The following is a 26,269-nucleotide window of genomic DNA, read 5'->3' as shown; positions in this document are numbered from 1 at the left end:
TAACAGCTGTTTTTTTAACAAAATTGTTAATGAAAGTAAAATGTGCAAAATAAAATAAGTTGGACTCCTTTTATTGTCTCTACCATTTTCTTTACCACAGCCTTAACACAGTGAAGATGATAATAAGAAATGAAGTAGCCCAAGGCAACAAAAAAAGGGGGAAAAACAAAGAGGCTAGATAAACTAACTCTGCATAATCATGAGTTAATTACTCAAGCTGATATCAGTCCCCTGAGGGGCTGCAGCTTTCCACAAAAGCTTAGTCAAATAGAAAAAAGAAAAAGAAAAAAAGTCACTATCCATCTGTCCCAATATGGAAAGCTTCAAATTCTCCAGCTTCCCATCTTCCTCTTTCAATTTCCTTCAAAGTAGGCAGAAAAGTAGAATTGCCAAAGAATCTTTTGGGAAGTCACCTACTCCCTGAATGCAAACTCTGCTTTAGATAGTTTCTTTGCATTACAAAGATATGACAGATATTTCAATGATGAAACAGTGCTTGGTTCCACCAGATATTCTACCATTAGAATAATTTCAAGTGTCAGAGGCTGACTGAAAGGCCATCCTTAAAAATGTGAAAACCAAATAATAGTAATTATGTTAATGATAATTCTCAAAATTGAGAATAATAAACCATACTTCAGCCAACTCTTTTTAAAATGGGAAAGATAGCTAGTTACTTAAGTACTTCTAAACTCCTAAAAAAATAAACATTCACTTGGTATCACAGGCTTAGAATATCTTTAACAGATATTCATTGTTCTGGAAAGGAAAACAAATGAGAAATAGAAAAGTTAGAAAAATAAGTAGCAATATGGCTATAAAAAAAAATATTGGTTTACTTATATTCTCTATCAAAAGCCACTGAAACTTTCTACTTTAGTTTTTGACTAACCATATAATATTAATCTTTTTTCCTTTAAAATGAAGTCTTGAAAAACTACTACTTTTCCATGAAAAACATTCCAGTTAATGATATGGTGAGTGAATATGACTAAATTATATGTCAAAAACAATAATGTGAATCTGGGTTTCTTTTTCTGTAAATTGTTTTGAGTATCAATTAATATATTATGTATCTATCACAGTGCATGGCTCCTGGTGGACTCAATAAATGCTAGTTGCCCCTGCTGCTATTATTTCCACCTACTCATGAACACACCATATGAATTAAATACAAACCTAGCAATATGTTTGGCCTCACATCTGTTTACTCCTACCTTCTGAGGACGATGACCAAAGGTAAGGGAAAGATGGATGAGGAAAACTTTGTAGAGCAGGTCAGCAAAATCAACACACAAAGATCAAAGCTCCTTACAAAAAGGGGGAGGGAATGGAGAGGCTGGAAGAACAGTGATCTGGCTGAAAGGGGGCAGAAAATTTCACCCACTCCAGGTGCTTCTCTGAAGAAGACAAAATAGGGTCAGACAAGGTCATAGGTCAGACAGGAAGGGATTATGAAGACAGGAGAGTGATGGAGGTGGAGAGTTTCTGAAACTTAGCGAACCCCATTTGGGTTTGTGAGGAGGTTTTTTGGGTTCCTTCCTGGGTATCAGTGTTTATTTCTATTTTGAGGCCAGAGAAAAGAACACAAAAAGCTAAAGCAGGAAGCTGTGGGCTTATAACTTAATAGGCTTAACAAAGAAAGGCAGATGAGCAGAAAAGTTGGAAGAGATGAGGTAGAAGTTCTTTCAGAGAGTAAATATTATGTATTAGGCTTGACTGTCTTTTGTGCTTTGTGAACTAAGGAGGATAATGAATCTCAAGCATGTTCTACATTTTTCTTCAAAGATGTTTAACATTTTTCTTGAATGTGTCTTCTTCAAACAACCTTTTTCTTTTTTTTTAGTTCAGTCAAATTTTTATTTAATACATAGATGATGTACCATATCTTGTGCTGAAGATACAAAGAAAATATCCAAACTTCAGTAATTACTATATATTAGTAAATATGAAACATAGTAGTTATCTTTTATTAACCTTTAATTTGTTTTAATTTTTAATTTGTTTTAATTAGTAAGATAACTTACAAAACAAATGGTGCTGAGAAAACTGGAAATCCTATGTAGCAAAATGAAATTAAACCTCTCTCACCATGCACAAAAATCAATTCAAAGTGGATCAAAGCCTTAGGCACTAGAAGAGAGACCATACACCTAACAGAAGAAAAAGTAGGCTCAAATCTTCATCATGTTGGCTTAGGAACTGACTTCCTTAATAAGACTCCTAAAGCACAAGAAGTAAAATTAACAATCAATAAGTAGGATGGATTCAAACTGAAAAGCTTCTTCACAGCAAAGGAAACAATCAATAATATGGAGAGCCTATAGAATGAGAAACAATCCTTACCACATACACCTAAGATAGAGCACTAATTTCCAGGATTATATATAAAGAACTCAAAAAACCTAACACCAAAAAAAAAAATAACTCAATCAATAAATATGCTAAGGAATTGAACAGACACTTCACAGAAGAAGAAATATAATCGATCAACAAATATATGAAAAAATGTTCACTATCTCTAGCAATGAGAAATGCAAATCAAAACTACTATAAGATTTCATCTCATGCCAGTACGAATGGCAATTATCAAGAATACAAGCAATAATTAGTGTTGGCAAGGATGTGGGGGGAAGTATACTCATACATTGCTGGTAGGACTGCAAATTGGTGCAACTGCTCTAGAAAGCAGTATGTGTGAGGCACTGAGTTTGATTCTCAGCACTGCGTATAAATAAATAAATAAACAAACAAATAAATAGGATAGGTCTATTAACAATTAAAAAAAATTTTTTTTAAAAGGGAGTGGGCCAACCATGAACTAAAATTTCTGAAATTGTGGGCCACAATAAACTTACTTTACAAAAATATTAAATTTCATGAAATGAAACAAAATGCTATGGAAATCCTTAAAATAAGCTCTGACATATTCATTCCATAAAGACATGTATGACTAAGGTATAAGCTAAAAGGGAAAATAAATTAATAAGAAAATTTTGGTTTTGTATATGTGAGAACTAAAAAAATGATGATGAGACAACTTTAAAATCATTATATGCATCAAGTGTAAAAATTAAATTTATTAGTGAGGTGACTTCCCTCAACCCGCTGGGGAAAACATGTTGAACTTTCCTTACTGTAAGCCTCAAAGAGAGACCCTGGTGTATGCAAGAAATAAGATAAAGTTGTCATGACTCTAGATTGATAAAAAGGCTTAAATATGTTTCAGAGCTTAAAATAATCAAAGCCCAAATGCAGTTTCCAAAATCAAAGAAGCAGTTAAATAAACTTTCAGCTTCACTAAGATTTCCAACATTACTAGAACCATCTCTGCTACCTACTTCAATTGCAACTTCTGCAGTTCCTAAGCACAGACAGCTGTTTGCACATTTCTCAACCTAGAAACTGCAATCCTTCTCAGAGTGAAAATTGTGACTCAGAGCCAATGTCTTAGGAGAGTTCAGGATGTCCTGATCAACAGAAGTTCGTAACTATGAAGATGGAGGGTACAGAATAATCAGGAGAAAATTCAGGATAAAGGAGAGCAAAATGATTTGGAAAAGGCAATAAACAGACTATTGCTTGTCTTGTTCTCCTTTTGACCCTGAAACATGGAGGAGGTATGAGAAAGATTCAGACATACCATGAACGTCTTGCATACTTCATTATGAAACTCATAATGATACAGACATATATAAAGTGTCTGTTGCAGAATCACGTCGGTTACACATCCACAATTTTACATAATGCCCAATTAGTAATTGTTGTATTCTGCTACCTTTCCTATCCCCTACTATCCCGCCTCCCCTCCCCTCCCATTCTGCAATCTGCATTTGGGGTAAAATTGGGAGTTCATAACCCACTTCAATCTAATGTATGAAATATGATATGTCAAGAGCTTTGTAATGTTGTGAACAACCAATAAAAAAATAAAATTAAAAAAAAAAAAAAAAAAGATAAAGTGTCTGTTAAGAAAGAGGCCTAAAGCCAGGTGCAATAGCACAAGCCTGTTATCCCAGCAGCTTGGGAAGCTGAGGCAAGTGAATTTAAGTTCAAAGCCATACTCAGTAACTTAGGCCCTAAGTAACTTAGTGACACCCTGTCTCACAATAAAATATAAAAAGAGCTGGGGATGTGGCTCAGAGTTTAAGAACCCCTGGATTCAATCCAGGGTACAAAAAAAAAAAAAAAAGAGGCCTAGTTGTTAAAATTCTGGGATATATATGATTAGGATTAGAGTAAATCCTAATTACACATAAGATTATGCCATTAATTCATTACTTAAGGAACCCAAATCATACATGTCTTTTTATGAGGAGAGATTGCTTAATTTATGCTAATGTCCTAAATTTAACTAAACTACACATTATGTTAAATTGCTTCTATCTAAAGATGTGTGCATGAGAGATAGAGAGAGAGAGAGACAGAGACAGAGATGTATAATGTGATACATATATAAAAGGATAAAGTAATTCAGCTTAGAGGGATCTTTAAGGCTTCTAAGAGAAAGCAGCACAACTAACAGTTAAGTTAGAGTAGGGTTTTAATCCATATGAAAGTGAATAGTCTGGTGAGTTTGGAATATAAAGTACATGGCAATGAAGAGCAGCATAGAGATTTGAAGTGAATTGGACCATGCTAATAAAGTTTGGGCTTTATCCTGGTGGTAATGAGGAGCTATAATAGTTTTTATTTTTCAGGCTTTTATTTTGAAAAAAATTAAGTCAAAACAAAGTAAAATAGGTACCCACCACCTATACTCACCCAAAGCTAACATTTTGCCAAATTTGTTTTCTCTACATGTGTATTTATTTGTAATCTTTTTAATTTTGCTAAAATATTTGAAAATTAGACATCCTTTACCATTAAATCCTTTGCACATTATCTCCTAAAATTCTTCTGTAGTCACAATAACATTATCATACCCAAGAAATTTAATTCCCATACAATTTATGTGAACTATTATACAGCCTATATTCATATCTTAGCCAATGTGATACTCAATAATTTTCAGATTTTGTAGCATTTTGGATTTTAGATTTTCAGATTAGGGATGCTCAACTGGCAGTCTATTCAAACATCCCAAAATTCAAAAAAACTCTGAAATCTGAAACACTTCTGCTCCCAAGCATATTGCATAAGGAATATTCAACCTGTATTAAGAAAAATTCAATAGCATAGTAAGCTACTAAATCACACAGAAGGTAACTATCATGCAACAATGATAACAGGCCAGGCACACATAGTACACACCTATCATCCCAGGATTTGGGAGACCGAGGCAGGAGGATTGCCAAGTTTGAGATCAACCTCAGTAACTTAGCAAGGCCCAAATCAAAAGACCCTGTCTTAATATAAAAAATAAAAAAGACTGGGGATGTAGCTCAGTGGTAAAGTACCCCTGAGTTCAATCCCCAGTACAAAAAAGACAAAAACTAAAAAAGTTAACAGATTGTGGTTAAAGCCACTAACAAAGTATTATTATTATTCCAAATGCTCTTTTAGAATTGTTGGTTTCAAATAGCATCTAATATGGATAAGGAGTGTGCAGTAAAGAAGAGCCCATTTTTTTGTGTGTGGGGGTGTACCAGGAATTGAATTCAGGGAACTCGACCACTGAGGCACATCCTCAGACCTATTTTGTATTTTATTTAGAGTCAGGGTCTCACTGAGTTGCTTAGCACCTCACTTTTGCTGAGGCTGGCTTTGAACTCAAGATCCTGCTACCTCAGCTTCCCGAGTCGCTGAGATTATATGCATGTGCCACCATGACTGGCAAGAATCCACTTTTTTTTAAGAAAATCAAATCAATGCAACAATGAATAAATTGAAACTATCTTCCTTAAGAGTATTAACTAAAATAAAGATCTCCCAAATTAAGACTCTGATTGGAGGAAAAATGTAATTTTATATTTCCCTTATAGCTTACTAGCCTATATTTACTATGCTAAATAATAAACATTTATAAACTAGTACACACAATAAATTTTAAGACCCTTACAAGAAGTTAGCAACACAATCTCACCTGAGTGAAAATATTATGTGTTTGGCTTAAAATCCATCTGGCATCAGCATCAGGTGCTACTATTAATTTCAAGGTCCCAACGTAAACATCAGAACATAAAGTCCAGAAGTGCTGTTCTTGTAAACTATAAACTCCTTGCAACTGCTGCACCTAAAATACAAAGGGCAGATATCAGCATCAAAATAAAATTTATGTGCCCTCTCCCTTTGGAGTTGTTGTGCAATCTATCAATTAGCATAGATTCTACCCTCTAGTTGAAAAAAGGGGAGGAGGGTATTTGAATTGACAAATACCTATGGTCAAGTACCACACCAATGCAAACATATTATATACCAGATAACACCATAATAGGGGTTTAAGAAATAGAATGAATGAACACATATCAAACTTGTCAAGCATAACTGAGAATACCGACAGGAGAAGTGATAATTTCAAGTACACTGATCAGAAAACAAATACAAATGAGCCAAGAAGCTAGAAAAAGAACAAAACCCAAAGAAATAAGAAGGGAGAAAATAAAGGACAGAAATCAATGATATAGAGATTTTAGAATATGACAAAATTCATAATATAGAAATTAATTCTTTGAAAAGATTAATAAACTAAAGAAATACTTCCAAATGGGACATATATTAAGCAGGACAATTCTTTGGGGTATGTGACTGTCCAAGAGAATACAGGACCTTTACCTCTCTGGGTATCATTGAACAAATTCCAACATGTACCCTTCCTCAAATAATATGACAACACTAAAGAGGGGAAGGAGGATGTCTATGTGAGGGATGTATCCAATAGCTCCCTAGGTTTTCCACAGCCTTAGGTCAAGAACCATACCAATACAAGCTTCTGATGAAGGTAAAAGATAAAATAGAATCAAACAAAACGGAAAATAAAAAAGGTAGATAACTACAAACACACAAAAAAAGAAACTTTAAAATCTACAAACAGGAATCCTATGAATGCCACAGGAATCCTATGAATAATATTGACTATATTAATATATGACTATACAAAATATTACAACCAAGTAGAACCCAAACAATCCTCAATGAGACCTCTACTGGGAGGTCAGCCTAATCCAAATGTAGTCCTAAATAATTATAATAGCTTCTTAACTAGTTTCTCTAATTCTAGCCTTGCACCTCTTCTATCTAATCTCAAAATAGTAGAGCCTGAGTGAGAGTCCACTGGTTTACAGGTCAGATGCTGCCACTCCTCTGTTCAAAATCCTCCAGTGGCTTCCTTTCTACCTCTGCATTAAGCCAATATTTTTATAACTTGTCACCCTTTCACGTTATTCACCTCACTACCACCTCTTCTCCTCTGTCCCTTTTCATCAGCTGCCCCAGCCTCCTCACCATTCTTTAAAAAAAAGCCAGGCACATTTCTGTCTCAGGTTACTTGCTTGCCTCTGCTTGGAATATTCTTCTTAGATTTCTACTTTTTTTGGGTATTGAATCAAATGTCATCTTCTTAGAAATCTTTTCTCTTTTCTTGGGCACGTGACATTACATAGCATTCATCCACTCATTTATTCATCTATATTATAGGTTGAGCATTCCTAATCCAAAAATGCAAAATGTAAAGGATGACAGTAAAAACACAAGTGCACTAAAAATATCATATACAACTACCACCAGGCTATGAATTAAGGTATAATTAATGAATTTCATTAATTATATGGTACCACCTCCAATATATCTCATTATAGATATGCAAATACTCCAAAATCAAAAGAAAAATTTGAAATCTGAAACAATTCTCTTTCAGCATTTCAGTTAAGGAATAATCAGCCTCTATTTATACTGTGTACTGTGTGTCTCTTCCTGTAGACTTTAAGATCAATAAGGTCAGGAATTTATTTTTATTTTGTATTTTCAGTGCTTAAAATACCTGGTACACGTAAAAGTTCAATAGAATATATATTAAATAAATAAAAACACATTATGAAAATGTATACAAAATGGATAAATTTCCAAAAATACTAAAAAAAAAGAAAATGTGAAAGTGAAAGAATCATTGAAAATTGAATTGGTAACAAAATTCTCTTTTAATAAAGCTCTAAACCTGGGGATGGGGAGCAACTTTCAAGAAGATAACCACTTTTTGTTTTTCTAGAAATAGAAAAGAGCTGCTACATTACATTAGTAAAAAATTACTTTGATCCCCAAACCAGATAGACAATAAATCATAAGCTAATTTGCCTTTTGAGTTAAATAACCTAAATCCAACAATATATGAAGAAAGTAACATATCATGACTAGATTGAGTTTATCCCAAGAAAGAAGAATGGTTTCAAATCAGAAACTCTATTATTGTTATTCTTCAATTAATAAACAGAAAAACACACAGTCATTTCAATAAGTCTATTATAATTATAGTACTTAAATTGTTTATGATCCAGAAAAAATTACTAGAATAATTTTGTTTTAATACAGGTTATCTGCCAAAAATGTAAAAAATATTTAAGAATAAAACTTTAGGTGGACTCCTTTGAAGATCAGGAAAAAGACAAAGATGCTACAGCAGCTTAAAAAGAGAAAGGGCTAGGGTGGGGGGTGGGGCTTGGTGGCAGATCATGTGTTTAGTACAGGCAAGATCCTGGGTTCATGTCCCAGAACCTAAGAAAAAGAATAAAAAAGAAAAGAAAAAGAGGCTACTCTGTGAAGGGGTTTACTACCTCTACCTGGAAATAGTCAACAAACTGCATAAATAACTGGGTTTCACAGTGGAGATTTTTGTAAACAGTAGAAGTCTGGATCAAATGAACAACAGATCTTTTCAATTTTCAATTTTATTTTTATGTAATATGTTTGTGAATATTATATACTACATCATACACTTTCTATATCATATACTTAATTGAAAATTTAAGATATTAATTTATAATTAACTATAAAATTAAGAAAAGGCTGATCTTATATCTATCAAAAATATTTTTATCAGAATTTGAGGAATACAGGTATTATATTTTTAGAAACTCCAAGAGAGTTGATGGGAAATTTAAGACAACATCCACTGTGCTCTCTTTGAAAACGGCTTTTACCAGGGAAAGAAATCAAAGGGAATTTTCTCTTCCTCCTTGAGATCTCTGAGGACACAGTGTCTTCAACCTAAGAATTCCTCCACATTGTCCTAAATGGCATCCTCAAGGAGTGGTCTACTATTAGTGAGACAACAATCTTTGATTAGATTTCCTCTTCCTCCATAGAAAAAGCAGTACTCCAGTTATCCTAAAACATACAGTAAGGAATAATTCCTGCGGAAACTAGCTTTTAATGTCCCACTCTTACACTAACTAATTCTGCTCCCAAATCTAAACAACTAATCTTAAATGGTTACACTTCATTTTCCCTATTTCAAAAAACTACTTTATATTATATTTGTACTATTTTTCATTTTCCTAAAGCATCCAATCTTTTTGTAGGATTACACTGCCTTTTAAATCATAGAAAAACCTGAAGTAACATAGAAAATGTCTTACCCTGTACCACCAAATCTACCAGTCACCTCTTATCTATGTCAGTACCTTCTACCTTCCTCAGGGTATATGGTATTCCTGCTCCTATCTAGAATTAATTCTTTGATCATGTTTTTGGTTCTATCCTTTCACCTGCTCAAGAACTTCATTCTTTTAATAATGTCCTTCATTGATGTATCATCAATTTGTTCCCTTCAGTTGGACTTTTCCAATAACACACATGTTCTAGAACTGTGCTGTGCAATACAAAATATCACTAGTGGCTATTCAAATGAAACAAAGTTAAAATCACATGTGGCTACTTCAATGAAATAAAATTAAATTTAAAAAATTCAGTTATGCTATCCACACTGGACAATGCAGATAATAGAATATTTTCACTGTCAGGGAAAGTTTTCTATAGGATAAAACTGTTCTAAGATATCATATTTTTCAATGAGGAAATACCCGGTCTCCTGGTACTGTATCCATATCCAGCCCATCAACCTTATCAACTCATTTCTCTGCTTCCTTTAACAATACTTCTTAAGAGTTGTCTGTAACCATTGTCTTTACTTCCCTCAAATCAAGCTCTCCCCCTCAACACAACTCTGAAATTGCTCTCATCAAGATCATTAATCTCACATTGCTAAGACAAGCATTACTTCACTGTTCCTAACTGACATGACCACCACAGAAATATTCAACTGTTTATTGTTTCTCCTTCTCCAACTCTGTGGTACTACACCCTTCTGATTTTCCAGCTTCCTTATTAACCTTTCCTGGCTTTTCCACCTGTGCTCCAGATCTAGAGCTGAAAGTGGAACTAAGAGAATAAAATTATATCCTCTACCAGGTAATCTCATGTAATCCTAAATGTTTTTGATGCCATTCATATATTAATGACTTAAACTCTTCCTAACCCTAACCTATTCCCCAAACTCCAAATTTGTTACTTTATGAACGTTTCCCCTAGAAGCATCATGGGCATTTCAAATTTAACATATCCCAAACAGGATTCTTGATTTGGTAAGATTTTCCATCTTCAAACATATATCAATCCAGTCTCAAATCTCAACATTATCATCTACCACACTGTAAGCCAACACTTTTGCCCCACCTTTGCTAGTATAATCCACCTCCAAAAATGTATCACAAATTCATATTTATTTCCTTCTTCATTGCTATGACAGCAGAATAAGCCATCATTTTCCCCCACTTATATGACAATAGATAATAGATTGGTTTTCTTTACTTCCATTCTCCCTAGAATTTGTTCTTTGCATGGAGAAAATAATCTTTTAAGAACATAAGGGTTATGATACTCCCACTACCTCAAAACTTTCCAGTATTTTCCACTGCAGTAAATTCTAAACCTTAGATGACCAAAACCCTGTACAATCTGACCTCTACATTTCTCTCCAACATTTTAAAACACTCTTCCCTTTATTTATTATGCTTCAACCACAAAGGCCTTTTTTTTTCCCTTCTGTTTTTTAAATACACTAAATTAGTCCCAATCATAGCACTTTTGCACTAGTGTTTTCCTTTGCCTAGGAAAAAGTAGAAGTCCGGATCAAATGAACAACAGATCCTTTTCAATTTTAGATTTGATTTTTATGTAATATGTTTGTGAATATTATATACTACATAATATGCTTTTTATATCATATACTTAATTGAAAAATTAAGCATATTAATTTATAATTAATTATAAATTTAAGAAAAGGTGATCTTATATCTATCAAAAATATTTTTATCAGAATTCTTCTCCAGAATTTTCATATGGCTGGTTCCTTCTTGTCTTCTAGGTTTCAGTGACTTTCTCAGTGAATCTAATATAGGCATCCATGTCTATCACATCCCCTCATTCTATTTCTTTTATAGCAATTATCACTGATATTTTCTTATCAACTTATTGCTTAGTGTCTGTTTTTCCTCCACTAGTTATAATGTAAGCTCCATGAGAAAAGAGGCACTGTCTTTTTTACTACTACATTCTCACTATTTTAAAAAAGAACATGATGCTGAGTAGAAGTTAAAAAAAAATATATGAAATAAATGCTTATTTGATCTGCTATTCATATTCTATATTTTAAAAGAGCAGATCAATTTCTGGATGAGAACAATTTCTACCACATTTTCTTTAGTAAAGTTCAATATTTTCCAGTGATTTTATTTATCTGGTTTGTGTAAATGGTATTCATGGTCAGCATTCAGTCTTGGGAGAAATACTAAATTATACACATATGTTGCCCATATTTATGAAAGTTGAAAACCCAAACAGTTTGGAAACAACATAAAATCCAATGGTTTGGAAACTTTGAAACTTACCCTTTGATAGCACTGAGGCAGAGTATTTTCCAACAAGGGAGGAGTTCTCTGCATCAATATTCCAACAGACTCTTTTAAAAGAGGAATAACGCTAAAAAAAAAAAAAAAAAAAAAAAGACAACACGTTTATTTAAGCTACATTCTGACAACTCCATTCTGCAAGACAATAACAACACATTTTCCTATAGTGGAATAGAATCAGAGTTGCCAGAATAACATTAGAAAAAAGAATATAGCAATCAGGAGTTGGGGTTGTGACTCAGTGGTATAGCATTTGCCTAGCATGTGTGAGGCCCTGGTTCGATCCTTAGTACCACATAAAAATAAATAAATAAAATAAAAGTATACACACACACACACACACACACACACAAAAGAATATAGCAATCATTGATCCAATTTTTTCATGTGATCAGTAAGTTGTTATTTAATCTAAAAGAACTTCAGAAAACATATCAATGTATAAGACTAAACTTTAAAAACTAATATTGAATCATCTAAATATCTAAACACAGCATGAGTTCAACCTTCCAAGGTAATCATAGCCTATCAGACTCACTGGTCCTACTAATATTTACAAACATTTATATCCATTTATCTGAATAATATTAATTTAAAAATATTTTTTAAAAATAACATATCAATCCAATATTTCTCAAATATGGCAATTTCTTGGTCATATTTTTAAAAAAAATATAAGACTGCTGCATACTTGGTATATCTAGGGATGGGGCCCACAAACCTGTATGTGTTGAGTTGGTCTTTATCAGAATATGAAACTACTGCTTTAGGAATAAAGCTAAATGTACACAAAACAATTAGTAGCTGCATTAGAGGACAGATCTAATGCGACAACATTCCAACCTAGCTGGACAACAAATTCACCTCACCTTGTTTTGTTTTCATTTCTGACATATGGAACCAGAATTTTTTTTTTTTTTTGGTGAGAAGTACCAGAGATTGAACTTAGGAGGCACTCAACCACTGAGCCATATCCCCAGTCCTATTTTCATTTTATTTAGAGACAGGGTCTCACTGAGTTGCTTAGCACCTCACTTTTGCTGAGGCTGGCTTTGAACTTGTGATCTTCTTGCCTTAGCCTCTGGAGCTAGGCGCCATGCCCAGCCCTGAGCCAAAATTTATAAAGGAAGATCCAGGCACCTATCTGTTTACAAAGTTCTCTAGGTGAGATTCCAATGAGTTACAGTGTTAACACTACGACTTGCAACAGACTGAGAGGTCATTACTAAAGAATAATAAAGGTTAGGTAAATAGCTTAGCTAAGAGTTCACTTTTAAAACATGGAATCTCAAAATGTCAAAGGAAAAACTCTTGAAAACAACTAGAGGAGAAAAAAATCATAAGAACATACATTTTTAAAGGAAGGTCTCATAGAAGAATAGAAGTTAAAGACTACCTTAAGAATTAGTGGTATTTCCTTTTATTTTCTTTTGGGGGGGTGCTGAGGATTGCACTTTCCCACTGAGCTATAATCCCAGCACTTTTTATTTTTCATTTTGAGACAGGATCCAAATAAGATTTATTAATATTTGACAGAAGGTAGGAAAGAGAGGGAACTAATGAAGACTAAAAGATAACTGAGATAATGCTTATCTTGCTCACTAAGACATTCCGAAGGTAGCCCTTGTACAATGCTGGTGATAAAGTAGGCCCAATATAATTGTTGAAAGAATGAAAACAGATAGGAAGTATTTTAGAATAAGAATTAATGAATGGAAAAGGACACAGGAATTGAATTAGGATCTGTTCCCACACATTAAGTACAGTGATAATTACTTGGGTCAAAAGGGTAACAATTAAAAAAAGATCAAATAAAAGAGAATTAAACAGAGAAACAACTGGTATCTACCTGGATGTAGTGAAAGACACAATGAGAGCCATATTAAGGACAAACCTAAGTTATTAAAAGTATGAAGAACAGCAGTAATGAAAGTGAACAACTCAATATGGACAGGAGCTTCAGATACATTTAAGTAAATATTATTTGGTCAATAGTGATTTAAGAGCCAAAAATAATTAGAAGCCACCCTTAATTCCTTCTGCCATTATAACCTCATCCTCTAAATCACTAACCTTTCATGATTTCACAACCTAAATATTTCTTAACTTCATTCTATTATACATGTCTATAATAATCTTCACATCCTTCACTTGAATTATTACAATAGCCTCCTAAGTTTTTTTGACTTCTAATATTATATCAAGTCTACTTGATAGATAGATTCAAAGATGGTTCCCAGTAACACCTGCCTCTGTAATATTCATATTCTTGTGTAATCCTCTCCCCTTGAGTGTGTGTACAGGTAGAGTTGGAACCTAATGACTTGCTATTACTATTGCATTACTATTCATACTAATGAATAAAAAGTGATGTCACTTCTAAAATTACGTTAAAAAAACTCAGACTTCCATTTTACTTACCCTCATCTCTTGCTCTCACTTGCTCCCTCTCAGCTTCAAAGCTGTGAGCAGTCCTACAGAGAGGACCATGGAACAAGAAACTGAGAGATAGCTCTGAAGTAGAACCAAACGCTCATTCCAATAGCATCAAAAGAATAGAATACTATTAGCAAACACTTGAGTGAAGCTGGAATTCTTTCTTAAATGAACCTCAGAGTAATTGCAGTCCTGGCTGACAACTTGATTGCTGCTTTGTATGCTTTGTGAGAAACCCTGAGGCAGAGGTCCTTGAACCTCAGAAACTATAAGATGATAATGTGCATTATTTTGGCTATTAGGTTTTCATATAGTTTGTTATGTATTTGCAAATAACTAAAATGACCATTCCCTATAGAGCTATTAATCTCTCTACGGTCACCTCTTATCAATTCTTTATAAACTCTTCAAATATAAACATACTTGTACTTTACCTAGTGATGTTTCTTACTTTCATTCTTAGGCTAACACTGTATTCTCTGCCTAGTATATCCTTAAATTCCCCTTCAGTCCAGCTTCTATTATTTTTTTACAATCTCAAGTGTCAACACTTTCAGGGTATATTTATTGATCCTAAACTGTCTTCCAGACCATGTGGAATGCCTTCTTGTGATCTTATAATGAAATCTATTATACTTAGGGAATTATTACATTGTACAACAATTATCAGGTTGTTTCCTCCACAGAAATGTGCTCTAAAGTACGGAGTGTGTCTCTTATGTTTCTGTGCCAGCATCTCAGAGTTTTGTATATACATGTGTATGGACCAAGTTGTTCTGGAACAAGAGTCATGAGTATGGGGCCTCAGGCACCAAAGAAGCTCACCTAAAGATACAGCTAGAGAATAGGAGAGTTAGAATAGGAGACTTCAAGTCTTTTTTGAAAAGTCCATGCCCACAAACGTTTATTATATGTGTACTATGTGCCAAGCATGTGCTTGACACAGGAAATAAAAAGATACATAAGACTTTAAAGGAATTCATAATTTAAAACAAAAGTTTATAGAGAAGGTAATGGAAATGAGGCAACAAACACTAATTTAGGACCCACCATTTAGAAGAAAGCATATATGAACTTCAAGTAAAAGGGGAGGAAAAAGGAACAGAAGAAGACATGTGCTCACCTGCAACAGATGGAACACAGAACAGAATGGGCAGTGGTATTACTTAAGCAGTAGGTGTAAATTATCTTTTCAAGCAATTTTTAAAAGTCATTATCTTAAAATACTTGGGTTTAGTCTTAATTTTCCCCCCTAAGGGCTAAAATAAGAAAGTGAATTCAATCTACAATACTCCTTGAATAGATTAGCTTTATTACATTAAAGGTATTCCCTAGACAGTCCCAATCTCTTCACAAGTCACCCAGCACAAACATCTACAGATTAAATCTTTGTTCAGATTTTCATGTGTATATACTATGAGTGTTATCTCCCAATGTCTTCTACCCCCTGCCATCACCTTTGTAGAAAAGAATCCAGTACTTCACTTTCTCTACGAAATTCATTTTCAATAAGGACCCTAATTTGGAGACTCTAGAATTGAGAAAGATGTTACATGATCATGACTAACATATCATTAGAATTAAAAGTGAATTTAGAGATCACTCATCTTAAATACTCAATTAAAGAATCGTAGTACTGACAGCTTTCAATATCCTCACATATGCAAATATATATTACATATGGCATCTGGAAAACAGGGGAGGGAAGGTCACCTAGACTCACCATAAAACCTCAGACAAGTCTGCTTGTCTTAATGATAGTTGACTTGTTCTTGTTTTAAGTGATTGAAGTTCCAAAAAACCCCTCTGGCAAATGCAATTGAGCCCTTAACTACTTCAGACCTCAACTCTCCAAGAACTCATCCACAATCTTATTTTTCTTATCTAACCTATCATAATGTAGATATATAAGACACCATAACTAATATAAAGAAACAAAATAGTGCATTTTTTTAAAGGGTCAATTGTGGTCTTCACTGATCTGGTTAGTCTATAAAATTTGGAATGGCTGCCCTCTTAGGTTGAATTTAAATACAATGTTTATATTCAATAGCAGAAAGTACATCATCAGAGCACATGGATATGTCACACTCATTTTCTCCAGTAGAGATTTAAAACTAATGAAAGCCTTCAGCTGTAGGAGTTATGTAGGTCATGAAACTGGTAAGGAAAAAAAGGTGCTTGCAATTATACAATAATATGTAATTCATTCTACCCCTGGTCAATTTCTACAATAATTGCAAAGGCCCTAAAAATGTAAAAAACGTGGAGAAACTCTAGTTTTTGACTTTTAAATTGTGTTTAGCTCAGGAGTTTTTATTCATATTTTTCTGATTAACTATCATAACGGGGAATCATAAAACAAATTTTACCATGGATCTATCTAGCCATAATGAAAGGATATGTAGAAAAAGACAAGCTTAGCAAATTCCTAACTGAGCTAAGACTTAGAGCTGTATCCAAACCCAAAAAGTAAGCATTTGGAAACAATTAGAGGTTCACTTCTGGCTGACTAATTCAATTCTAGCTTTCACAATGAAACACTATTTTCCTATCATATATAAAAAGGGATGAGTCATTTGGTATGAGTTTACCAGTGAAACAGGGTAATGATTTTATACTTCAAAAATTGAAGGTAAGTCAAATTTATAATCATACTATCATAAACAAAATTAATTTGAAAGTTTTAACCTTAAATTATAACAGATTAAATGAAAAAATAGTTACTTTGCAAATGAAAATGTATTCAGATCTTACTTCACAAGTAGCTTTGAGGAAAAGAAGCTCAACATTTCAACAGTAAATAATATTATCTAGCGGTTATCTAAAATTATAAAGAAAAGCAAACAGAAGAAAAGGGTGGTATATATTATGAAATCTTTTCATGGACAACTAGGCTAACTGACAATTATAATGTTTAATAAAAAACTTCAGAATTAAAACTATGATTTAGATCTGAGAATAAACACCCAGAAATAAAAATTTTTAAAGGATTACAATAACTTTGTGAATTGACTTGCAAGGCTAAGTCCTCCTGCATATTACCATGGGTTCTTAGAATCTTCAAATGGAGGGGAGAAGGGGGAACTGTACTTGTAAAAATAACACATAAATTTGAAGGTCTAACACATATCTTACACTCAAAAGCTCTTAAGTGAACAAAAAAAGCCATAGAAAATTGATCCATAATTACAATACAATCTACATTTAAATTAAATGTGCAGTTATATTTGCACAAATAAATTAACCCATGGAGATGGATAATTATCTACTAATCCAGAATTTTATAAACCCAGTGAAAACAGATAACCCAAATCACACTTCCTGGGAATGTGGTTTATTTTATAATTTTCCTGATTTTCTAAAGTTATTGTTTAAATCAATGCATATTTACAGAGTATCTAGTTTACTCAGTGATGGGAATAATAAGATATACTAAGGTACCCCTAGAACTTGGAGCCAAAATCATGAAAAGGCTGACCTTTTCCTTAAGTTTCTGGAACTTAGTTATAACACCTAATACATCTAATCTTTGGACCAAATTAGTAAATAGTTAATCATATTTTTGTTTAGATAGCACTTAATAGCTTTAAAAGTGCTTACACATTTTTTTTTCTAATTAGACTTTCACAAAAGCCTTAAATAACCTTAAGAAAATGTTCAAATTATAGAATACCAGATGGAGAGAAGATCATAAGAAATCATTTAGACCAACTCCCTCATTTTACTGATGAAAAAAAAAAAACCACACAGCTCAGAGGCTTTAAGACAATTTAGTTATAGCTGGGCAAGAAACAGAGATAGCTGTGACAATGCCTAGACTAAAGCTGTCTGTACACAATGCAGTATCTCATCACAGTTAAGTTCTCTAGGTAGAGTCAAGGTCATGTCATATTCACTTTATTCCCAATGCCCAGCTAGTGCTTGGAACAGAACAAGCACTTAGGTCAGCTGAATGCATTATCTATTTAAAATTTTCAATTGCTGATGGGCAAATTACTGGAATAGAGAATAGCCATCATTTACATGACTTTGAACCCTTCAAATAACAGCTAAATCACAAGAGAGTCAAAAGCCCCTAATTCTGTCACTCCTAAAAAATGGACCTCTAATAAACAGGCAAAGAATCCTATCCTACATTCACATTTAGGTGAGAACAATCAAGATTCTCAAATCTTAATGTATAATTTTTACCTTTTTCTTTTTTCCCCATTACTGGTGATGGAACCCAGGGGCACTTTTACTGAGTTATACTCCCAGCCTTTTTTATTTTTTGAGACAGGGTCTCACTTGCCCAGACTAGCCTGGAACTTAAGCTTCTGCTACCTTAGCTTCCTGAAACACTAGAATCACAGGTGTGGACCATCACCCCCAGCCCACAATTTATTATTTTAATAAAAACACCAATCTTCTCCTCATTTTCATAAATAAGCAATTAATAATCACACCTGCAATACAGGTTAAAAAATCTTAATATGGAACTAGACAACAGAATTGGTGAGGTAAGAAGACAAAAGCTCCACAAAATAGCTTTGTGAGAATATTAGGCAGGAATAAATTCCAATTCTGTGCATCAAATATGTTCACTTGTGTATGGACAAGATGAGCTTGGAAGAACTTTCCTATTACCTCTGGAACTAAATGAAAGTAATAGTTAGATTAGGATGGACACAGGCAGAAGATGAAGCTCTTTAGGGAAATCTGCATTTCTAAAAAGTATAGAAATAGTATCTTGTTTAGAAAAACCAGATAAGAAATATTTATTAGGATTATTAAAATCAAATTAATTATAATTCAGATAGCTTCCGAGATCACAAAGTGTTAGCCCAGAGCAAAAAGGCTTTAAGGTCAACAAAAAAGATCCAAGAGAAATAGCCCAAAGCATTAATTAATCTCTAGGTTCAACAAGTTATTAGGAATCTGAGCCAAACTATATCTATCTAGTTTAACAATAGTGTACTTATAACTGATCCAATCTACACGGTGATCAAACTTCATCATGTCCTCCCAACGTAATAAAAGATTTGCCTTGTTTTATAAAAATATTTTTAGGTGCTAGGGATTGAACCCAGGATCTCCCAAAATGTGAAGCATACCACCGAGCCACACCTCTACCCCTGAGCTTTGCCACTTAAGGTCCAAGTGTATTGCTCTAAAAAAATCTAGCATCCAAGAAGGACTCTCCGGAATGTACAAAAGGGCATCAGTGAGAGTGTAGCAACCCCTTGTCCTCTTAAATGAGAGACCCTCTAGCGTTTGGGTCTCTCTGGACCATCATAATCAGCACTAGTAGCAAAGATGATCTCTCCCTGCCCACCTCATTTGATGCTGAATAAATTGGAGTGAAAGCATGTTCAGTAAGAAGAGAAGAGTACATTTAGATGGGCAGTGCCTCTTTCCAAACAACCTTCTTTGAGGTTATTTTCCCATGTGGCAGGTACTACTCAAGACTTTATATACTCAAGACTTATTTTCCCATGTGGCAGGTACTACTCAAGACTTTATATACAATAACCCATTTAATTAACATGCAACAAATTATGAAGTAAGCATTATTATCATCTGTACTTTAAAGATGAAAAATTGAGGCATGGAGGGCCAGGTTGACTTGAGCAAGGTCACAAAGCAACCTGAGAAAAGCAGAATTGGAACCTAGGCAGCTTGCTCCAAAGGGAGTGCTGTAAGCCAGTCTGTGACACTGCCTCTAGCAAGGCTCTCCCAAGCACCTCTGCCTGTAGCAAAGTTTAGGAGAAGCTGATATTCATAGTGTACAGAAGTCCTATGCCACAAAAAAAGAAATGAAAAAGCTCACAAAAGTATGAACAATACAAATTACCGGAGAGGACCTTGGCAACTGGCAGTGAAGGATAACAATGTGCAAATTTTCCACCATCCAATAGCTGACTGACATGGTCAAACAGGACCAAAAATAAATCCCTGACACCTAATTTCCATTATGGGCCCATATTCAGTGCTAACTTCTGAAGTGGTATGCTTGCTAGAAGCAAACTTAATATATAAATTAAAGTTCAAAAGAATCCTTTCAAAATTGTTTACCCAAAGTAATTTTAAAAAATCACTGAGTATAGATAGATAAATGGTAGGTTTCTAATTGCTACAATAAGTAACTGGACATTGCTAACCCATTGGATGTAACTATACTAAATATTCAATTGCTGAGGTAAGAGTAGAAATGGTGCTTTCAAAGGATTAATTAAGCAAAAGAATAGAATGACTTTAAGTACAATCTGTATCTAGTGGAGGAGTTTGAAATTACACACTTAACAGTGAACATTAAAACTGAAGAACCAAAAAGGGGCTGATATTTTTTTCTCTTTTTGCAATAAGTAAATGAAGAGTTGAAAAGTCTTAATATATTTTCTACCTTTTTTGATTCACTTAACTTTTAAAAGGTTAAAATTGTTGATGATTCCAAAGTCAAAAGTACATTAAATATATACATGCAAAGTCTCACTTCTAATCCCTTTCTTTCCCTCTGAATAGAGGAAACTACATTTGTTTTATTTGTTTTTGGTTTAATTCTGGTGTTTCTTTTCAAGTTATATGAAAACAGGCAGATTACATGTACAGACCTTCTATTTCTTATGTAAAAGGTGGCAATGCTTTTATATAGCACGCCATATACCTATATATCACGGGCTACACATTAAGTGCTTATCAACTGCTATCTTATTTTCTTAACAAGTTTCTTAATAATATATCTTGAAAATAATGCCACATTATCAAATAGAGATCACTATCTTAATTTTTAGAGTTGCATGAAGCTCCCTTATTGATGGACATTTATATTCTTTCCAATCTTTTGCTATAACAAAGTCACAAAGAATAACCTTATAATTGTCCATGTGTTTGTTTGTTTTTAATGCACTGGAGAGCAAATCCAGAGCCTCTTCTGCTAGGCAATGGCTCTACCACTGAGCTATATCCCTAGCTCTCCATTTGTTTTGTTAATTTATCTTTGGAATGTATTCCTAGAAATAAAAGTGCTTGATCAAAGGTAAAAACATTTAATTTTGCTACTACTGACGAATTCCTCCCCTCAGAGACAGTACTGTTCTCATTTCTATTATCAAAGGATAAAAGTGCTATTTTGCCCTTAGCCTTGCCAAAAGATCATGTTAACTTTTGGGTGTATATCCATCTGATTAGTAAGAAGTAATGTCTCAATGTAGTTTTAATTTACATTCCTTTTTTAATAAATGGGACTGAACTACTTTTACATATTTAACAATCATATGTTGTATTTTTCTTTTTTTGTGAGCCAAATGAACCTATATTTCTACCTATTTTCCTTTTAGGATATTGGTCTTTTAATTTAAAAAAACAATAAAATAAATTTTTTCCAAGGTGACTGAACCCAAGTTCTTGTAATATCAATCAAACTCTCTATCATTGAGCTACACCCCTGGTCCCTAATTTATACTTTTGGGAGCACTTTCTATATTAGGCAGAATCTCTTCATGATTAAAATGGCAAATATTTATCCTGGTTTATTATGTCTTTTAACTTTCCTTATGGTGCTTTCTTCCTTTGTCAAATGCAGCTAAATCTGTCAATATTTTCCGTTAACGATGTTCCAGATTTTGAATTAGGGTTACTCCCTAATATTCTCATATTGTAAAGTCATTTAGTGATGCCTTTTTTTTTTCCCTAATATTAAGATAGTTTCATGACTTACATTAAAAGCTCTAATCTATTTGGAATTTCTCCAGGCATATACCATCTTTTTATCCACTGATTTGAGATAATGCCTTTATCATTACTAAATTTCTATATGTACCTAAGTCTATTTCTAGATTTAGGAACCTGCTCTACTAGTCAGTCTGTTTTTTCAGGTATCTCACTTTTAATTATAAAAGCTTTTACATTTTATATCTTCTTTTCCTCCTGGTCATCCCTTCTTTTATTTCTTTACCAACTGTACAATTCATCTTTACTATCTTCTGTGAGGGAGGGGACCTGATGCTATTTTTATTAGCAAAGTTTTAAATTTGTAAATAAACATTAAAGTTGACATGTTTACAATGTTGATTCAATAAGGTCATAATTAACAACAAACAGCTCTGAAAAAGTTTACTATTATTTTTCAAAAGTGTCAATTCTTCACATAACTTTTACATATTTTACCTCTACATTACCTTTTTTGTTGTACTGAAAAGGTCTTTAATTATGTTATTCAACTGAATTTTAGGTGTATATACAGTAGTATTAATTTTTGTACATTAATTTCATATCTAACTTTGATAAACCATCTATAGTGTTTCCATCAATTCTCATGGGTTTCCTAAATATACAAATATTAACTTAAATAGCAGAGGCAGCAGAGGCAATCCTTGTCCAGTTACAGATTTTGGTGGAAATGCCTCTAGTGCTATTCCATTAAGAAAGATAATGGCAACCCAGTGAGGTGGCACATGCCTGTAGTCCTAATAAGAGGATCACAAGTCTGAGTACCGTTTTCAGCAATTTGGCAAGACCCTCAGCACTTATCAAGATTCTGTATCAAAATAAAATAAGAGATAGGGATGTAGCTCAATGGTAAAATGTCCCTTGGGGGAGGGAGAGGGAAAAGAGAAGGACTGAGGAGGAAGAAATAAATGGCTTTAGGACTGTGATGTATGTAATTTGTCATGTTAAGGAAGTATCCATTGATCTCCAGTTGTATTTTCTTCCCATTAGAATGGTATTGCATTTTTTTTCAAATGCCTCTTCAGCACCTACATCAATGATCACATGGTTTTCTCTCTTAAATTGTTTTTTTTTAAAGAGAGAGTGAGAGAGGAGAGAGAGAGAGAGAGAGGGAGAATTTTTTTAATATTTATTTTTTAGTTCTCGGCGGACACAACATCTTTGTTGGTATGTGGTGCTGAGGATCGAACCTGGGCCGCACGCTACCGCTTGAGCCACATCCCCAGCCCTCTTAAATTGTTTAATGTGATGAATAATAATCATGAACTCTTTGAAACCAAATAATCTCAGTCTTCTTAGATTGAACCCCACATAAAAACAATATATTATTTCCAATATACTTTTTTAAAAAATAAAGTTTATTTCCTCAAATATCATTAGGTAATACATAACTCTTGTAACTTGAAAGTCAAACTAGTCTCATTTCAAATACTCCAAATTTAATATTTCCAGGAATGGATTTACAAAACTTTCTAATGACTTTGACAAACACAGAAAAATGATAAGACTACATTCACTTATAATTAATGACAAGAATTATACTATCACTTGAAAAAAGAAAACATCTTGAGTTAATACAGCTACTTAATAGGAGAACACTGTATATAATAGTAAGGCAAATGATGTTGTGTCCACCGAAAAATAAAAAATAAATATCAAAAAATTCTCTCTCTAAAAAAAAAAAAATTTGCAAATCACAAAACAGCTATATTAAAGTTTCTTATCAACAGTTCTAAAACTTTTGTAGGTAAAGAAATAATTTTCTGATTAAGAATTATTTCCTTCATTTTATCTTTTATACTTCAATAAAATTAATCATTAAATATACACTATTTCCTTATACAATAAATATAATTATGAAATACACAATATTTCCTTAATCAATAAGTTAATTATGAAATGTATATTTAAAGCTACAGTTTAAATATCTCAACAAAACTGATATGATTATAATAAAAGTAGAAATAGCATACAGAGTGTTCATAAATTTTCTTTTAATAATCACATATATATTAATAATCATTTTATTATATAATTTCATGTTAAAGATCAAGTAATATATAAAGTCTGAAGCTATACTTCTGTTTCTTTTATTAGAATTTAATAAGTAGTTCTATTCATTTGATGTTTCGTAGAGTTTTTTGTAGAGTTTTTTTTTACTTTAGTACAGAGGGGAAAATACAGTGTGCTTGATGTTTAAAAGGAAATAGATATATTTCAACAACAGATTCCTGAGTAACTCAGAATAGAAAATGGTATATCAGAAGGCTCTATTTAGTCTTTGCATTCAAATAACCATGTTAGATTTGTAATATGGTGCTTCCATCAGTAATGAATAAATACTTTAACTGGAGTAAAAGTGACTCCTAATCTATAAACTGGTTGTGTTTTAAGGTATTTTTAAGTTAACAGTTTGAAAACCATTATTTTAGAAGCAATGCAAAAAGTAACTTGGTTCCATGGTAGATGTTTTAATCAAAACCATCTAGATGTGGTAATTGAAAAAAATTCACTGAGTTTCCATTTTACAATATGAATACTGTATACATATTGAGTACAAATGCAAGTATCAAGTTAAAATTCTGACAAACTGTTTACCTGTATCTTAGTCCCCAAAAGTATAGTTCATAAATTTAACCACTTAAAAGGCAAACCACAACGGAAATTGTTAGGGAACACCCAAAAACATTAAAAAAAAAATCTACAATTTCTCATATATGAGCATTTGAAGACATGATAGCTTCCTGCATGTTAAAGAATTGCTTACTTTTTACTTAATATAGGCCATAAATAATTAGGAATCAATAATATCAGTACCTTGTTCAAATCCTGTATGTATGAACAATGGTGATCACTTATTTTTTAGAATGTCAAGTGTGCAAATTTTGTTTTCATGAGCATATATTCTATTTCACATTTCTATTTAGACCATTACTTGTCATTTCTAAAGCTTGTGTAGTTTGCCTCTAAAAAGAGTGTTTTTTTTTCTTTTCCTTCAACAATAAATAAATAAATATATTATTTAAAAATCTTTTGTACCTAACAAAAAGACTTTCTTTTGGTTATGAATTTTTTTGGATATTCAAATGATTATGATAAGAAAAAGCACAAAGCACCACAAAAGATGATTATTGGTAAATTGCAGAAAAACGAATTTTAAAAAGATCCAGCAAGGCTTCAGAAATACTACAACAGAAACCAAGCATATTTCTGTGTCCTTCTCATGTTTTTCTTTTCCATCACGCATAGGTATCCCTTTCATTTAGGTGAATAAAAAAAAAATCAAGGTACAGATATATGTAAATGGCATCATTTTTAAATCACAGTATAATTCAAAACCATACTAATTGTTCAGATTTCTGCATTCTAAGTTCTGAATTCACTTTCAATTCTTTTCACCTTACTAATGGAAGAATACATAACCATTCTGAAATCTCTTACAGAAAAAATATTTCAGAAAATAAAAAATTAAACTCTCAATCTTCTGCTCTTTATTGGGAAAAAAATACATTCCAACATAATGCAGAAATTTCTATCACCCAGAAATTTCTATCACCCTTCGCCTGTGTTAGAAAATGTAGAAAGAAAAACTGTCTTTTTCTAGGAAACCACTTTCCCTGTGAAAGTGAAAATGGAACATTAAGCAGCCTAGAAGGGAGAGACACAGATTTCCATGGCATGTTTTCAACTGAGCAACATTAGACTGAGAATATATAAAGAGTGAGATTATTTCTCTTGTAAAGATAGAGAAAATTACTTCTTTATATTCTACTTTGTTGAGTCCTTTAAGAGTTTTCAGGTATTTCATCAAATTAGTTTGGGCTAATCAGACAAACTTTTAAACAATCTAAAAAATACCCCAGAGCGATCTCTTCATAAGTATTCCATATTCATGTTGTATTTGAGCAAATTAAGTTTGCTGTCTTAGCAGAAAAATAGTCTGAGCTGGAATTTATTTTGTCCTTTGGAGGTACTTTTTTTTTAAATCTCTCTCCATTTAAAAAAAATTAAGTTTTTTAATTCTTAAGTCAGAAATGCTGGTTTACCTTAAAGAAATTAGGAAAAATGCATAATTTTAAAAGTACACCCAGAGAGATTCAATTAGCCACTCAGGGCACACACACACAAACATGCAAACAATATATTTCCCTCCTCATACATGTAAAGAGAATATGGACATTTTATTAGAATGAATCATTCTTATGTGTTGTGCTATATCTTTTCATTTTGTGTTATCAAATTAAGCCTTTATTACCTAATAAATCATTCCAAACTTTTTTTTT

The 26,269-nt window shown here is 32.9% G+C and overlaps 1 protein-coding gene across 2 annotated transcripts in view; it reads right to left on the bottom strand.

The window, feature by feature from the left end:
- Slc30a7 (solute carrier family 30 member 7) overlaps positions 1–26,269 on the bottom strand; it is a 78,147-nt gene that overhangs the window by 8,755 nt on the left and 43,123 nt on the right. For both annotated transcript variants that reach the window (XM_005339691.5, XM_078026831.1), the window contains 2 exons: positions 11,820–11,910; positions 6,026–6,175 (listed from right to left, as the gene is read on the bottom strand). In XM_005339691.5, the coding sequence (XP_005339748.1) occupies positions 6,026–6,175; positions 11,820–11,910 (241 nt within the window). The remainder of the gene's footprint in view (positions 1–6,025; positions 6,176–11,819; positions 11,911–26,269) is intronic.

The sequence above is a fragment of the Ictidomys tridecemlineatus genome, chromosome 11 (genome assembly GCF_052094955.1).
Source record: "Ictidomys tridecemlineatus isolate mIctTri1 chromosome 11, mIctTri1.hap1, whole genome shotgun sequence".
Lineage (NCBI taxonomy): Eukaryota > Metazoa > Chordata > Mammalia > Rodentia > Sciuridae > Ictidomys > Ictidomys tridecemlineatus.
Note: the sequence above shows the minus strand (reverse complement) of the source record. Positions and strands in the feature narration are given on the sequence as shown.